This window comes from Maudiozyma barnettii (assembly GCF_903064755.1).
Source record: "Maudiozyma barnettii strain CLIB 1767 genome assembly, contig: KABA2_01, whole genome shotgun sequence".
Classification (NCBI taxonomy): Eukaryota; Fungi; Ascomycota; class Saccharomycetes; order Saccharomycetales; family Saccharomycetaceae; genus Maudiozyma; species Maudiozyma barnettii.
In genome coordinates this window covers 1,466,947-1,482,795 of record NW_024545238.1, presented here as the reverse complement: position 1 = coordinate 1,482,795, position 15,849 = coordinate 1,466,947, and the positions used below count along the sequence as shown (strand labels likewise).

At 32.4% G+C, this 15,849-nt stretch overlaps 7 protein-coding genes and 1 non-coding gene across 8 annotated transcripts; 5 read left to right on the top strand and 3 right to left on the bottom strand.

Moving 5' to 3' along the window:
• Nucleotides 1–607: 607 nt before the first annotated feature.
• On the top strand, nt 608–1,627 carry YIP5 (Yip5p; the record flags this gene model as incomplete). The annotated part of the gene is made up of 1 exon (XM_041548561.1): nt 608–1,627. One exon carries the CDS (start codon nt 608–610, stop codon nt 1,625–1,627), a length of 1,020 nt encoding a protein of 339 aa, XP_041404495.1.
• A 397-nt stretch (nt 1,628–2,024) lies between these two features.
• On the bottom strand, nt 2,025–3,218 carry SUT1 (Sut1p; the record flags this gene model as incomplete). The annotated part of the gene is made up of 1 exon (XM_041548560.1): nt 2,025–3,218. One exon carries the CDS (start codon nt 3,216–3,218, stop codon nt 2,025–2,027), a length of 1,194 nt encoding a protein of 397 aa, XP_041404494.1.
• Nucleotides 3,219–3,490: 272 nt separating this feature from the next.
• KABA2_01S14036 (uncharacterized protein) lies at nt 3,491–3,985 on the top strand (the record flags this gene model as incomplete). Its single annotated transcript, XM_041548559.1, has 1 exon — nt 3,491–3,985. The coding sequence occupies one exon, from the start codon at nt 3,491–3,493 to the stop codon at nt 3,983–3,985; it is 495 nt and encodes a 164-aa protein (XP_041404493.1).
• Nucleotides 3,986–4,717: 732 nt separating this feature from the next.
• RAD54 (DNA-dependent ATPase RAD54) lies at nt 4,718–7,528 on the top strand (the record flags this gene model as incomplete). Its single annotated transcript, XM_041548558.1, has 1 exon — nt 4,718–7,528. The coding sequence occupies one exon, from the start codon at nt 4,718–4,720 to the stop codon at nt 7,526–7,528; it is 2,811 nt and encodes a 936-aa protein (XP_041404492.1).
• Nucleotides 7,529–7,880: 352 nt separating this feature from the next.
• Nucleotides 7,881–9,134, top strand: YRB30 (Yrb30p; the record flags this gene model as incomplete). Its single annotated transcript, XM_041548557.1, has 1 exon — nt 7,881–9,134. The coding sequence occupies one exon, from the start codon at nt 7,881–7,883 to the stop codon at nt 9,132–9,134; it is 1,254 nt and encodes a 417-aa protein (XP_041404491.1).
• A 369-nt stretch (nt 9,135–9,503) lies between these two features.
• On the bottom strand, nt 9,504–10,145 carry CUP2 (Cup2p; the record flags this gene model as incomplete). The annotated part of the gene is made up of 1 exon (XM_041548556.1): nt 9,504–10,145. One exon carries the CDS (start codon nt 10,143–10,145, stop codon nt 9,504–9,506), a length of 642 nt encoding a protein of 213 aa, XP_041404490.1.
• Nucleotides 10,146–10,384: 239 nt separating this feature from the next.
• KABA2_01S13948 lies at nt 10,385–10,455 on the bottom strand. Its single transcript has one exon. It is a non-coding gene; the product is annotated as a tRNA-Gly (tRNA).
• Nucleotides 10,456–12,785: 2,330 nt separating this feature from the next.
• On the top strand, nt 12,786–15,842 carry RQC2 (Rqc2p; the record flags this gene model as incomplete). Its single annotated transcript, XM_041548555.1, has 1 exon — nt 12,786–15,842. The coding sequence occupies one exon, from the start codon at nt 12,786–12,788 to the stop codon at nt 15,840–15,842; it is 3,057 nt and encodes a 1,018-aa protein (XP_041404489.1).
• Between the last annotated feature and the right edge of the window lie 7 nt (nt 15,843–15,849).

The window sequence follows — 15,849 nt, the reverse complement described above, 5'->3', positions numbered from 1 at the left end:
AAAGTTAGCATATGTGGTCCTTTTATACTTTTTGGAAAGGCAGCCAGTCTATCAAATATTGATAGTATTCTTACTAAACATTCTTGAAACATGTTCTAGACACTTCTGAAACGATTAGTCATACTTACTTAATTGACCATTCTCAAAGAATGTTCTAGAACCAATATTGAACCGTTATTAATAATTTCGTACTAAACATTAAATTGTAATAACTAAGTATTGGTACTTTCTACATTGTAACAGTTTCAGATACAACAAAATTATAGAATACAAGCGCAAGTGGTTTAGTGGTAAAATCCAACGTTGCCATCGTTGGGCCCCCGGTTCGATTCCGGGCTTGCGCATTTGTTTTTTAATTTTTTTTACATTTTCCAGCCTCGCCACAGAATTTCATGCGGGAATCCCGTTATATTCTTTTCGACAGGGTTTCACGGTTCTGTAAAGGGGCAGAAACGGTAAGTTAATAACAGTGTAAGTTTACATAACTACTAAAAGAATTATGAAAAGTTGACTGAATGTTTCACCCATAAAGTAATAAACCCGTAAATAACTCCGACTACCAAAATTATATTTTAAGTGAACAAACTTAAACACATATAGCACCTCAATGTCGAACCCGAAATATGGAGCATTAAATGGAGTAGATGATGATTTGGACGGCGTTGATGATTTCCTTGATGAACCAAACCCATTTGACGATACCCAAAATGGTACTAGTAATAGTAATGCTACAGTAGCTCCTGATTTGGATACCAAAAGTATGGCTACTGCTGTGTTGCCGGATTATTCAGAAATTTCAGGAATCCAACAAGAACCTGGAAATGAACCATATGGTAACGTTAATAACGGTAGTTCTGTTAACGTCAATCGTACCACAACTGAACGTGGAGAATTACCACCCGGACTCATAAATTATTACTCTAAATTTTTCCAATTATCTACAGAGACATTTAAAGGTCGTTTTTTAAGAAGTCTGAAAATTAACCAATTGATATTTGAATCTGAATCTTATAATCCTGAGTCTCGTGAACTGTTTGGTGCGATATGGATTACTTGTACAATTGTATTGGTGAAATTTATATTTCCTGGTTTAATTAATTTAATGCATTATGGTATAATAAAAGGGGAGAAAATAAGCGAATCTGTACCAACAAATGATCGTGATAAGATATATTGGAATTTAATTCATTCCATTTGGTTATTTGGTATATATTCATTTGTTGTACCATTTATTGTTTTACAAATTATCTTGAAGGATGATACGAACGGTGAAGAAAATGGATTGCCACAAAGTGAACCAACGGGTGACGCAGGTGGTAGACATATGACGATTAATGCGAATGCAAAAAATTTAATTGGTTTAATCACAGTTTATGGATATGGGAATAGTATCTGGTTATTTATCTTGCCTATTTTAGATATTACTAATAGTTTAGCCACAAGATTTAAGACAGCAATTGCTGTGGAATGGGCTATTATTGCTTTAGCTTATGTTAAGACAGCTCAATATATGAACATGCAGATTTGTAACCGTGGTAATGGTCATGTGAGGCTTCCTTTCACTATGATATTTGTGTTAGGTTTTCATATCATCTTTAGTGTGTTATTAATGTTTACATTATATTAATTAATTTATTTATTATAGTATTATTATTATTTATGTAATGAGATACAACTAAAAGATACTTAACAGCTAATTTAAAATAATAATGACAAAATTAGCAAATATGGTTAAAAAGGGTAATTGTCTTTATTATTGAATTCACTGGTTAGTTTCCTTTTATCTACGTATGAGTTATATATAGATATTTTGGGAGAGAAATTAATATCGTGTGAAGAATGATGGTTGTTGGAAGATGGATGATGATGTGAGATGATGTGAGATGATGTAGAATGAATGTGAGTAATGGTTAAATATATTTTTTTATGAAATATATCTAACCATGATGCAAAATATATAATGAAAAGAAAAGAAAAGAAAAAATGAGACTGTGATTGAGTTAGAAAATTTCTTGTTTTATTAATTAAAACCCTGAATTTTTATAATCATTCGTATTCATTTCATAAATTGATTTCCCACTAATACGTTTATTAATCCTTGAAAATATATTAATATCAGCTCTTGTAAAACCCTTCGAAAAAGTACAACAATTTAGAAATTCTTTAAAAGGATTTGGTGTACCAAACTCTGTAATAATTACAGGATATTTTTTCTTACAACAGGATAAGCATGGTTTGAAAAGAATCAATTTATCGATATGTTTAATTATTGATATCGAATTAATGAATTGTTTATTACCTGCATTCGGATTGTAATTCTCAAATGATTGTTTTAAGAAGGTATCTAACGTATCACTTTCAATATGGAATTGAGATTCCAATGTAATACGGTGTCGTATAACGTCGTCTCTAGTGAGTGCATAATGTAATAATTCTGTAGCAAATGTTAAGACGGATTCATCTTGAATTAGGACTTCAATATGAGCGTCACATTTAATTTTTTTAAGTCGACATTTATCACAACTTGGACCTACTCTTTGTCTCTTTGAAGTTTGCGAATTTGTTGTATTAGTTGATGATGATGATACAGAAGATGTTGGAGATGCTGTTGAAGGTATTTGATTTTTCCTTAAAGGCGTGACGCTTCTTGATGGTATACCACTTGCTGGAGTAATACTACGTGGAGTATCAATATTTGATTGGGGATTACTAGTAGTAGTAGTAGTAGTAGTAGTAGTAGTATTACCAATGTTTAATATTGGAGGTGGAGTATGTATGTTATGATGTAAGCCTATTAATAGACTAGCAGGCATTGTACTGCTAGTAGTACTAGTACTACTAGTACTACTAGGTGTTGTTGTAATAATATTATCATTATTATTTGAAGATAATTTTGGTCTCTTTGTAGCTAAAGATGCGAGACTCTCTAAACCATTAATCATAGTTGACTGATCCTCATTTTTAATACTACTATCCGATTGTCTTTTCTTATGAAGGAAAGGATCTATCTTAATAATGTTATTAGTAGTAGTAGTAGTATTAGTAATACCATTATCATTAGATAATAGTATGTTACTTTTAATATCATTATGATGATGATGATCAATAATATTATTTGTATTATTCATTATATTTCTTATATTCGGATTAATACTTGGTAATAATAATGGAGGTAGATCTTCATCTCTATTTGAGATGGTTATACTTGCAGTATTCATGTCCGATTTTCTATAACAATTTTCCTCTCTCTCTCTCTCTCTCTCTCTCTCACGCAAGCTCTCTTTCACTTCCTATTTATTTATTTTATTTTCACTCTTTTTCTTTTCTTTCACTGTGTATAGAATACACATGCACACAGCCATATATATATATATATATATTTTATATATAGATACTGAAAGAAGATAAATTATAATTATCTGTATCTTGTGAAAATTGTATATAAAAATTCAATCAATTGACAGATGGATACATCAAGAGGCAAGAATTGATGGGATGGGGAGGGCACTCACCGAAACGGGCAACATCGAGAGAGAGTATCGTCATAGACATCCTCATCCTCAACCTCATCCTCATCCTCAACCTCATCGTCGTCGTCGTCGTCGTCGTCGTCGTCGTCGTCTCATCTGAGAATAATCCTAATACGAAAGAAAAAATAATTGACGTCCTTCTCTATCTCTCTTTGTCGAAGATCATTCCATCTGTGTCTCATCGAAAAATATTCGGTAAAAAGAAAAGAAAAAAGAGTCACTACGGGGTTTCCACAGGCAAGATATCTAAATTTTATTGTCAAAACAAAGCAAAATTGAAAATTGAAAAATTTCGGAATTTTCTTCAAACTGAAAAAACTGAAAAATTTTCACACTGCGCGACTGCCATGCCTGAAGAGGAGGAGGGGACTTGGGCAACGGCAACAGTAACAGCGACATCCAGCACATCACATCGTCTAAGTTTTGTTATTCAGCCTGTTGTCAATGAGCAATAATTACTATTTTCATTATTATTTTCTGTTCTGACAGAACAGAAAATACTGGAAGTAGTTGTCGGAGCAATAAATGGCGTTGAAATATTATGGTTTGTTGCCGTTTTGAATGATATATTATTTTGTGTTATTACTAATAGAATTGGTTCAATCTAAATATCTCCGGGTTCACTCCATATATATATATATATATATAACTATGTAGTTATATTACTACATTTGTTGTTATTTTGCGATATAATCATAGATGAGGATTAGCTCGTTTATTGCATTACAAATATACCACTATCGTATTTTATTAGTTGAAGTGAGAATAGATCTGATATCTTATATACTGTCTCTCAATCTTTGAAATTTGTTTTGTAAATTAATTAAATTAGATATTGCTACTAGATTACTAATCTTCTCAAGTCTAATTATTAAATTATTCTTACTATAAACTGCGAAAGAAAAACAAATAAATAATTAAAGGCGGAGAGAAGGGACTTCCTTTTAATTATTTATTTGTTTTTCTTTTTGCGTGTTTTTGCGTGTTTTTCGTGTTTCTTGAGATCAAGAAGATTATTTAATATATTTTATAAACAAACAATAATATATATTTATATATATATTATTGTTAACAAATGGGTGGCAAAACGTAAACATTTATGGACAGACAGTCATTTTCGTTTCGAATTATTCATTGAACTTGAAACACTACCAGTATTAATAATAATAAGAATAATAATAAGAATAATGGCTAGAAGGAGATTACCTGATAGACCACCAAATGGGATTGGCATGGCTCAAAGGCCAAGATTGGTACCTCGTCCAATTAATGTGGAGTTATCCATGAATAAATTAAACAAACCATTCAAAGTGCCGTATCGTGTTAATAAAGTTAGTCATAACAATTCTAGTACTACTACTACTACTCTTAGTAGTAGTAGTAGTCAAAGAATATTAAGGAAACGATCTAACACAATAAATTATTCAGGGATGGATGTTGATAAAAATAATAATTTGATCAACAATGAAGAAAATAATTATTTGATCAATGATAAAGAAAATCCAAAAATTTTGGATAAGAAAAGATTAACTAATGCTTTAAGTTCTCAAAGACTTATGAAAGATCCTTCAAGGTTAGATAATATCGAAAGAACTTTAAAAAGATCATTTTCTGTACCAATTAGAGGTTATGTACAAAGACATAGTTTACCTTTAACTTTAGGAACTAAAAAAAAAATTATCACAGAACCAAGACCTTTACATGATCCATCAGATGAATGTGCAATTGTATTATACGATCCATCGGTAGATGGTCAGATGATTATTCATGATCCAAATTTAACTACAAATATATCGACTAATGAGAAATCTAAATCAAATGAAAATGAAAATGATAATAATAAAAAAAATTTAAAACGTGAAACTATTCATCCAAAACTAATGTCTAATGGTCTTAAAAATAAATCTTTATTAGAATTATTAGGTCCATCTGATTCATCTTTAGAATTAAGTAATAAAAAATTCGCTAATGTTCCTGTTGTAATGGATCCAAAGTTGACAAAAATTTTAAGACCTCATCAAGTTGAAGGTGTTAAATTCTTATATAGATGTGTCACGGGGCTTGCAATGAAAGATTATTTAGAGTCAGAAAAAATTACTAATGCTTTAGATTCACAACAGGATTCATCTAAGGATTTATCCTTAGATGAATTAATTAATAAAGACGATAAAGATTCAAAGGATTCAGAGGATTCAAAGACATCAAAGAAAAAGACTAAATCGAAGAAAAAAGATAAAAAAAAGAAAGAAGTAATACCAGTATTGCCTGCTGTTAATACAGGTGCATATGGTTGTATTATGGCTGATGAAATGGGTCTAGGTAAAACTTTACAATGTATTGCATTAATGTGGACATTATTAAGACAAGGACCTCAAGGGAAAAGATTAATTGATAAATGTATTATTGTATGTCCATCAAGTTTAGTCAATAATTGGGCTAATGAACTAATAAAATGGTTAGGTCCAGGTACTTTATCACCTCTAGCAGTTGATGGTAAAAAATCTTCTTTAGTTGGTGGTGCTAATGCAACAGTTGCAGATGCTGTTCATGCTTGGGCACAAGCAAAAGGAAGAAATATTGTGAAACCAGTATTAATTATCTCTTATGAAACTTTAAGAAGAAATGTAGATCAATTGAAAGATTGTAATGTTGGTCTAATGTTAGCTGATGAAGGTCATAGATTGAAAAATGGCGAATCATTGACTTTTACAGCATTGAATAGTATTCATTGTCCCAGAAGAATTATTCTTTCAGGTACACCAATTCAAAATGATTTATCAGAATATTTCGCTTTATTAAATTTCTCTAATCCAGGTCTCTTAGGGACAAGAACAGAATTTAGAAAAAATTTCGAAATTCCTATATTAAGAGGTCGTGACGCAGGTGCAACAGATAAAGAAATGGATAAAGGTGAAAGACAATTACAAACTTTATCGAATATTGTTTCGAAGTTTATTATTAGACGTACTAATGATATTTTATCAAAATATTTACCTTGTAAATATGAACATGTCATTTTTGTTAATTTAAAACCATTCCAAAATAATCTTTATAAAAAATTATTAAGCTCTAAACATTTAGTTAAAGGTGAAGGTGGAACAAACCCGTTGATGGCAATTAATGTTTTGAAAAAATTATGTAATCATCCAAATCTATTGGATTTTGAGAAAGAATTTGCCGATATTGATGATGAAGATCTTCATATTCCTAATGATTATGAACCACCTAGTTCAAAAAGTAGAAATGTTCAGACTCAATATTCAGGGAAATTTTCCATTCTAGAAAGATTCTTACACAAGATCCACACCGAATCTGACGATAAGATTGTTTTGATTTCAAATTATACTCAGACTTTAGATTTAATTGAAAGGATGTGTAGATATAATCATTATGGGTCAGTCAGATTGGATGGTACTATGACAATCAACAAGAGACAAAAACTGGTTGACAGATTTAATAATCCTGAAAACGAAGAATTTATTTTCTTGTTAAGTTCCAAAGCAGGTGGGTGTGGTATTAATTTAATTGGTGCCAATAGACTGATTTTAATGGATCCTGATTGGAATCCTGCTGCTGATCAACAAGCATTAGCAAGAGTCTGGAGAGATGGGCAAAAGAAGGATTGTTTTATTTACAGATTTATCACTACAGGTACAATTGAGGAAAAAATCTTTCAAAGACAATCCATGAAGATGAGTCTAAGTTCTTGTGTTGTCGATGCCAAGGAGGATGTCGAAAGATTATTTACTGCAAATAGTTTAAAAAAATTATTCCAATTTAATGAAAAGACAATATGTGACACTCATGAGACTTACCACTGTAAGAGATGTAACGCAGAAGGTAAACAAATTGCAAGAGCCTCTACAATGTTATATGGTGATGCAACATCATGGAATCATATCAATCATAAGGGGCTGGAGAAGACCAATGATCATTTGTTGCGTAACGAATACAAACATAACGATATCAGTTTTGCATTCCAGTATATTTCACATTAAGTTGCTGTAGTAAGTAACTGTGTCTTCTTCTGTATTTTCGTACGTGTAAATAACTCAGATATATATAACTTTAATAGCCTAGCAGTACTTGTTTAAAAGATGTAATTGTCACACTTTACTATATATTGAACTATCTCTTGGTCTCTTCCTTTTGGACATTTTCTGTGTTATTTTCTTAGGTAGGGCGCTTGTTGTTGACTCCATGTAAAGGGTTCTGAAATACTATTTGAAGAAAAATAACTACACACTTACAATATAAAAATATCTTGCTCAATTAAAGATAGAAACACTTGGTAACTGCATTTAAACATAAAAACTAAAAAAACAAATACATCAATAAAATAAGACCACTATGGATGAGTTATTGGCTAGAGCTGGATCTCAGGCTGTCACGTTTGCTGTCAAATCAGGGGTGTCGTTGGCCTCCTCATATGCTATTAAAACCATAAGTAACTTTCTAATTCAAATACCTAGTGCTGAATCTCAGAATTTTCTAGAGTTGAAAATAGAATTAGAAAATAGAATAGATATAGTTTCTTCTGCAATTGATTTAATAAAATTGGTGGCGGCACGCGGTAATACCAACCTGCAAAGTACGCTAAAGATTACTGAAAACCTGAAACAAGAGATTAATCAGTTTGATAGTAACATTCAGAAACTATTGCATGCTATTGAAGATTCAAAACTTCAAAAATCTAAAAACGAAGCTATCCATGAGGCAGAACGTTACATAAAAGATCTTCTAAGACGAATCCAGGAAATAACGCCATATATCAACCTGGCATTAACTACCTCAGGTGCGAATCTAAGTTCAGCATTGCCTAAAACTATATCTCCAGGATTGTTATTGAAAGCTTCAAATTTTATCTGCCTTAATAATGACAAATTCTCAGGGAATCCCAAATCTAGTCACCAAGTCGGACCAACTTTTGAGATTACATTATTTTCAATCTTCTACAATATCAATTCAAAAGATCATATTAATTGGAAAGAAGACATGAAAAGAGCTTTTGTGAAAATATACAGGGTTCCAAGTGAAGAAGGAGATGATTCTTTCAAATATAATTTATCGATAAAGCAGAGTTTCAATGATGAAAGGTACCACAATGTAGAAGATGGGGAAGAAGTTCCTAGAAATATTTCTCTTGAAACCCAAAAGATTGAAAAGATATTCTTTAGTGTTTCTGGAAAATTATTAAAACTGGAAGAGCATGATTCAGCTGTACTTATTTTGAAAGTAGACGATAAAAAGGAAGATGAATCAGGTAGAAAAACAGAAAGCACCATTAGTTGGTATGCACTCGGAGGTTATGAACCTGGTGTTGACAATAGCAATAATTCTGAAGAAGAGGAGATAGAGGATGGTATACAAGAAACCCAAAACACTGATACAGTTGACTATTCAAAATCTATTGGCCTAATGGAGTATATTATAAGGCTGACATCTCTGCAACAAAACGATCAAAATAACATTCTTTCAATTAATGATGAGCGCTTAGCACTATATCTCCATGATGAAAATCCAAATTCAATCAAAAAGGGAGTGTTAGATATTAACGAGGTTACCAAGAATTTAAAGAAAGTAAGTTTACAGGGCAATATTTAGAGATAGATACTTCTAAATACAAATTAAAAGAATAACAGGACATTAATTTATATTTTGTTATTTTTTTTGAAATTTGGAGATGTTATTCTTATTTATCCTTAGAGAACTAATACCAAATGAATAGAAAATATTAGTTTACTAAAATGTTTTCAATAGAATAGATGACAATGTCATTCACTGCTCTCTTTATGTTCATTTTATCGTATAGATATCATATAAATTTACATAACAGGGAAATTTTTTTAACAAAATACCATTATCCAAAAGTCGGTTGTTGTATCATCCATCTACTTCATGTGTTGATCACTTCCCACCAATATGATGAGATTTAGCATGTTCATCAATTTCTAATTCTGTATTCTTGAGATTTCACTCCAAACCTAAATTCTGATCAGATGCATTAAAATTAGAAAAATCTCCTAAGTTTGAATTATATAGTGACCAATTTCCATCATCATTTAGGTCCCCAGTTAAATCATATAACGACGAATTATTATTATGATTCAAGTCAACGATAGGAACATACATGCTGGTTAAGTCGTCCTGCTTATTATCCTGGGGTGAGAAATCTGATGCCATTGTCGGCGATGTTAAATTTTGTGATTCTTCATTTATACTTTCTATAGAGCTAAATATATTTGTTAGCGGATTTAATAGGGTATTGATATCCTTATCCTCAAGACTGGTGGGTGTAATGACAGAGAAGCTTGGTGAGTTTTCTACGGCGTTCGGTGCTTTATTTTGACCTCTCTTTCGCCTCGTGTGGCATTTACAGGGGTTGCCATGCGTGCAGCCACATGTTGACGTTGCCTTCTTGCTATGACATTTGCATGACCCTGATGGATTTACATTCCTCACCATACGGAGTTCTTTACAATGAAAACATGCAGTAGATGGTCTACCTTTTCTTTTGATCTGGACTAAAGGTCTGTCGGCGTGATTACAGCTGGCAACTTTATGTCCCTTGATGCAGGGCTCACATGCATATTTAATATTGTTTTTAATAATCATCGTTCTTGAACTAATATAACATTATTATATTTTATTGAAAAAAACCTTGCGAATAAAATACTAAGGTTTAACTAAAGGGGAAACCATTTATATTCTTTTGTCTATTGTACAGAGTTATGTGTGTCTAGTTATATACTCCGGCCGTGTAATATTGGGCAATGTCATGTCTTGTCAGCGAAAAGACCTTTAATATAGGTGAGATTCGTCATTAAGTGCTAAAGAAAAAAAAAGAATAAAAATGCGCAAGCCCGGAATCGAACCGGGGGCCCAACGATGGCAACGTTGGATTTTACCACTAAACCACTTGCGCTTGTAAATCAATGTTTTATTGTCTTGGGATCTCGGATGGTTGAAGACAAAAATATAACAGACGGTTATATTTAATTATTATTACTATGTTGTTAATGTTATAATATAGAAAGTAGCAATACTTAGTTTGTTAAACAGAGTTGATGTTATGAAACTGGTCATCTTTTGTGCATAGTAACGTTGGACAATTGTCAGAAATTAAGAGTAATATGTTGTGGGAATATTAAGTAGCGATACTTATTATGGTAACAATTCATGAACAGATAGAACATACAAGTATGTTCTATAGCAACTGTTCCAAAAGGATCACGTGGTCACTAATTATCACGTGACATGTATATTATAATATCGGAAAAACTATCGGAAGATATTTTTCCGATAACGTACGATGAGCTTCAAGAAAACTTTCCTGCGATGAGATGCCCATTGTACATTACTTCATTTATTAAAGAGATACTATCTCCTCGAGATATATCTGGGTATCTATCTATATATTTATAGGATTAGCTTGTATACTACTTTATGTAATAGATAAACGAATAGAAATTATACAAGCAATCTTTATAGAAATGACAATCGTTCCCAATTCTAATTCTATTAGGATCTACTCTCTTGCCAATCTACGTCAACATAATATGCACAACACTTAATTTCAATAGGTAAAGAAATACCTTTATGACAGAGAATATCTGGAACCAAGATATCTAAAACTTCCTAATAAGAACTAAACATTTATTAAGTAATAGTCGTTTAGGTCATAATCGTTTAGGTCATAATCGTTTAGTAATAAGTTCATTACTTAACAATCGTTTAACCAATGATCGTTTAGGTAATCAGTTTACTAATTAACAATCGTTTAGATATCAATCGTTTAGGTAGCAAGAAGAAATGATATATCGGTAAAATTAAATAATATATAAAGACAAAGAATTCTGAACTTACATTGGAAGTTAGATTCTATTCGTTCTATAAATTATATATAATATAAAGAGACCGATCGATTATCGTATTAAAAAATGTCCGAATTAAATAAAGTAAAGCTTGAAGAGACTAATATGTTAAACAGAGTTGCTGTTGTTAAACTGCTCATCTTTTGTGCATAGTAACGTTGGATAATGTAGCATCAATAACCCAGTGTAGGGGAAACAGATACTACATTATGCAGTATATATCATGTGTTATTATATATACGACAGTGCAGTACACTCTAAAATTCTACTTATATTAGCTACCTTCTCCTTCAGATAGGTTAAGCTAATGTTAGCCTTTTTAGAGCTGCCGCTACATTTCAACATGTAGGGTATCATAAAGTTGAGATATCATTAACAATTAATAAATAGGATATGTATGAGCAACAAGGGCAAATATAACAGTGGGTAGATCCATTTTGGCTCTCTAATAACCAAGGTTTGTTTGTTGACTTCGAAATAAATTCGCTACGTCAATATACACTTTTTTTGTTTTTAGATGGTGTCGTAATAACTACTATATAATAAACATCACTATTGTTCTCTGTGGTTGACAAAATGCAGAAACAACCCAATAGAAAAAGAGAGTAACACCAATTTTTGTTCATAACTTCAATAATATTCAACGTTCTAAACACTCTCTAGGTATTCTACGCAAATAAGATACAATGAGTATCAGCTATACATAGGAAAGAAGGATTTTTGAATTAATGATATAATAGAAGAAACGATTAGACCTGGCACATATCGTTAATTAGTTCAACTTTACAATGATGCTATCTTGATAATACCTTGAACGAAGGTACCAGATTATGTGCGTATAGAAGTAAATGAGTACTGGATGGACACACTCCTTGTATAGTATATGGACCCAGATGATTATTGAACAGATAGCCGTCATAGTTTCAAGGTAGGTCATTATCCTACGAACATCACAAAAATAAGGTAATTATTAATCTTTATAAACCACAATATCAATAAATTAGAACTGGAATTATCTCATCAGTGTTATCCATCCATTAAAGATGCTTTTTTTATTAAGTTCAAATTGTAGGATAATTGCAAAAGGAATTTCCATTGAAACTGAAAACCTTACTGAACATTGAAAAGTGCTGACCTTTATAAAGCACTATGTTCTATCAGGAAACCTTTCATAAGCGCTAATGGATTATTAAATGAAGAAATAATTGAGAACAACAAGGGAGCGCATTGTGCATTGTAATTTCCGTCTTCTGAAAAATTCAAACGCAACATTTAGATGCTGTCAATTGCCACTGAAAAATTATAACACACTTTTCTACAACTGTCTCAATAACTTGAGAGCTTATCACCCTGAAACCAATTCCAAAGCTAGTATTAAACGATGAAACAAAGAATTAGTGGTCTGGATTTGAAGCTTTTGGCTAAAGAATTAAAAGAATCTTTGGTATCTTACAGATTGACAAATATCTATAATGTGGCCGATTCAAGTAAACAATTCTTGCTGAAATTTGGTAAACCTGACTCCAAATTGAATGTCGTTGTAGACAGTGGTTCTAAGATTCATACCACCACATTCACTAGGCACACCCCAGAAGCTCCCTCTGGCTTTGTTTCCAAATTAAGAAAACATTTAAAAAGTAAGCGTTTGACTGCATTAAGACAGATTCCAAATGACAGAATCCTGGTATTCCAATTTGCAGATGGGCTTTATTATTTAGTTCTAGAGTTTTTTAGTGCCGGTAATGTTATGTTACTTGATGAGAACCAAAATATATTGAGTCTACAAAGAATTGTCTCCGAGCATGAGAATAAAGTCGGAGAGAAGTACGAAATGTTTGATAGTTCGTTATTCCATTCCGAAACAACTGAAGATATAGAAACTGTTCAGTTCTCAACTGAATTAGTATCATCATGGTTGAAAGAAATAGAAGAAGAACAGAATATAACGTCTAGTATTACAACTGTTACTTCTGAGAAAAAGAAAAAAAAGAAAGTTTCGATTCATAAATTATTATTAAGGAAGCAACCCCAATTGTCGTCCGACTTACTTTCGAATAATTTGAAAAAGACTGGGATTGAGCCATCTACTCGGTGTCTTGAGTTTTTAGGTAAAGAACAAGAGATTTCTACACTTCTGACCGAAACGCAAGATGAGTATATCCAATTAATAAAAGAAAAAGAAAGATGTGGATATATTGTTGCTCAAAAGAACAAGAATTTTGATTCTGAGAAACACGACCAAGAGCTTGAATTTATATACGAAAACTTCCATCCATTCAAACCCTTTATAGAGGAAAAAGAATTGGACAAATTTCGTGTTATCGAAATAGCAGGTGAATATAATAGAACTGTAGACACCTTTTTTTCTACTATCGAGTCAAATAAATTGGCTTTGAGGATCCAGAGTCAAGAGGCCCAAGCACAAAAGAGAATCGATGATGCACGGTCAGCAAACGAAATGAAAATTAAGGCATTAACTGATATCCAGTCATCCAATGAACACAAGGCCGAACTTATCATCAACAATGCAGATTTGGTAGAACAAGCAAAGGCAGCTGTACAAAATTTAATTGATCAACAGACAGATTGGAGCACAATTGAAAAGTTGATTCAAAGTGAACAGAAGAAAGGAAATAAGATTGCAAAAATGATAGAAGTTCCATTAATGCTTAAAAAGAATAAAATCAATGTCAGACTTCCCTTAGAAAATACATTAGATGAATCAAGTGTAGCTATATACGACAGGGAATTATCTGATTCTAGTGACAGTAGTGACAGTAGTGAATCATCCGACTCATCCGACTCATCCGATTCCGATTCCGACTCTGATTCTAGTTCCCATAGGAATACTAAGAAATCAAAAATCAGACGTAAAATCAAAAGTACTACAGCCCAAACTGCGACCGTTACTATTGATTTAGGACTGTCCGCATATGCCAACGCTTCTCAATACTTTACTGTCAAAAAGACAGGTGCTGAGAAACAAAAAAAGGTTGAGAAGAATCTCGAGAAGGCTATGAAGAACATTGAAGTCAAAATTGACCAACAATTGAAGAAAAAGATGAAGGAAACACATAAAGTGTTAAAAAAAATTAGAACACCATACTTTTTTGAGAAGTATAACTGGTTTATTTCAAGTGAGGGATTCCTTGTATTGCATGGGAAAAGTCCACTTGAAACTGATCAGATATACAGTAGGTTTATTGAGGATAAAGATGTTTTTATGTCAAATAATTTCAATACTCATGTCTGGATTAAAAATCCTGATAAAACTGAAATACCACCCAACACGTTAATGCAGGCAGGAGTATTCTGCATGTCGACTAGTGCAGCTTGGTCTAAAAAGGTGTCTTCCTCTGCTTGGTGGTGCTACGCTGAAAATGTGTCCAAATTCGATGATCATGATGGCGTTCTTCCTAGTGGTGTATATAGAATTAAAAGGGAGTTAGAGAAAAATGAACTATCTCCCTCTCAATTAATTATGGGTATAGCATTCCTGTGGAAAATAAGAAGCGACGAATCAGTTCCTGATGCGGACGATGGTGTAACTTCTGTTCCTGGGTTAGACGAAACCGTAAACCCAACTAAGAAAACTGATCTTGATAATGAAATCCCAAGTAAGATCAAAGAGGAAAACATACTGTCTTTGACAGAAATGGATGTTGAGAATGCGAATGACTTCTCAAATTTAACACCAAACGAAAGTGAGTTTGCCTTACCTAAGGAGGGTGAGCTGACCAGTATTCCTAGAGAAGAAAATGACACGAAAACTATTGCCACTACTACTATTTCGAAAATGTCCAAAGGCGTTCGTGGTAAGAAAGGTAAATTAAAGAAGATGCAACGTAAGTATGCCGATCAAGATGATGAAGAACGTTTAATGAGATTAGATGTCCTTGGAACACTAAAAGGTATCGAGAGACAGGAAGAGAAGGAGCGGACTGAAACGTTAAAGCAAGAAGAAAGGGAGTATAAGAAGGCACAACGTGAGAAGCAGATAGAGAAACAAGTATTACAGTTTTCGTCCAACGAAAAAGTACATGCTAACTACCATAATTTCAAAGATCAACTGAAACCCTCATTGACGTACGGTGATGATGTGGTCGATGTTATACCAGTATTCGCACCCTGGTCTGCTCTCCTGAAATATAAATACAAAGTTAAAATTCAACCTGGGAGTGCAAAGAAGACAAAATCTATGACAGAAGTGTTGCGTTATTTCATGGGCCGAAATATTGACAATAAGTCAGAAGATAAGGAAACGGATTGGCCAATTGAACATAAATTAATAAAGAGTATTAACGAGAGCGATTTAATTCCACTTCTCTGCGTTGATAAACTTAACTTATCTCTTCCTAACAGTAACAAAACTAAAACTAACTCCAAGGGAGCTCCAAAAAAGCAAAAATCAGGGAAGAAATCGAAAAAGAGAATGTGAGTTCAGA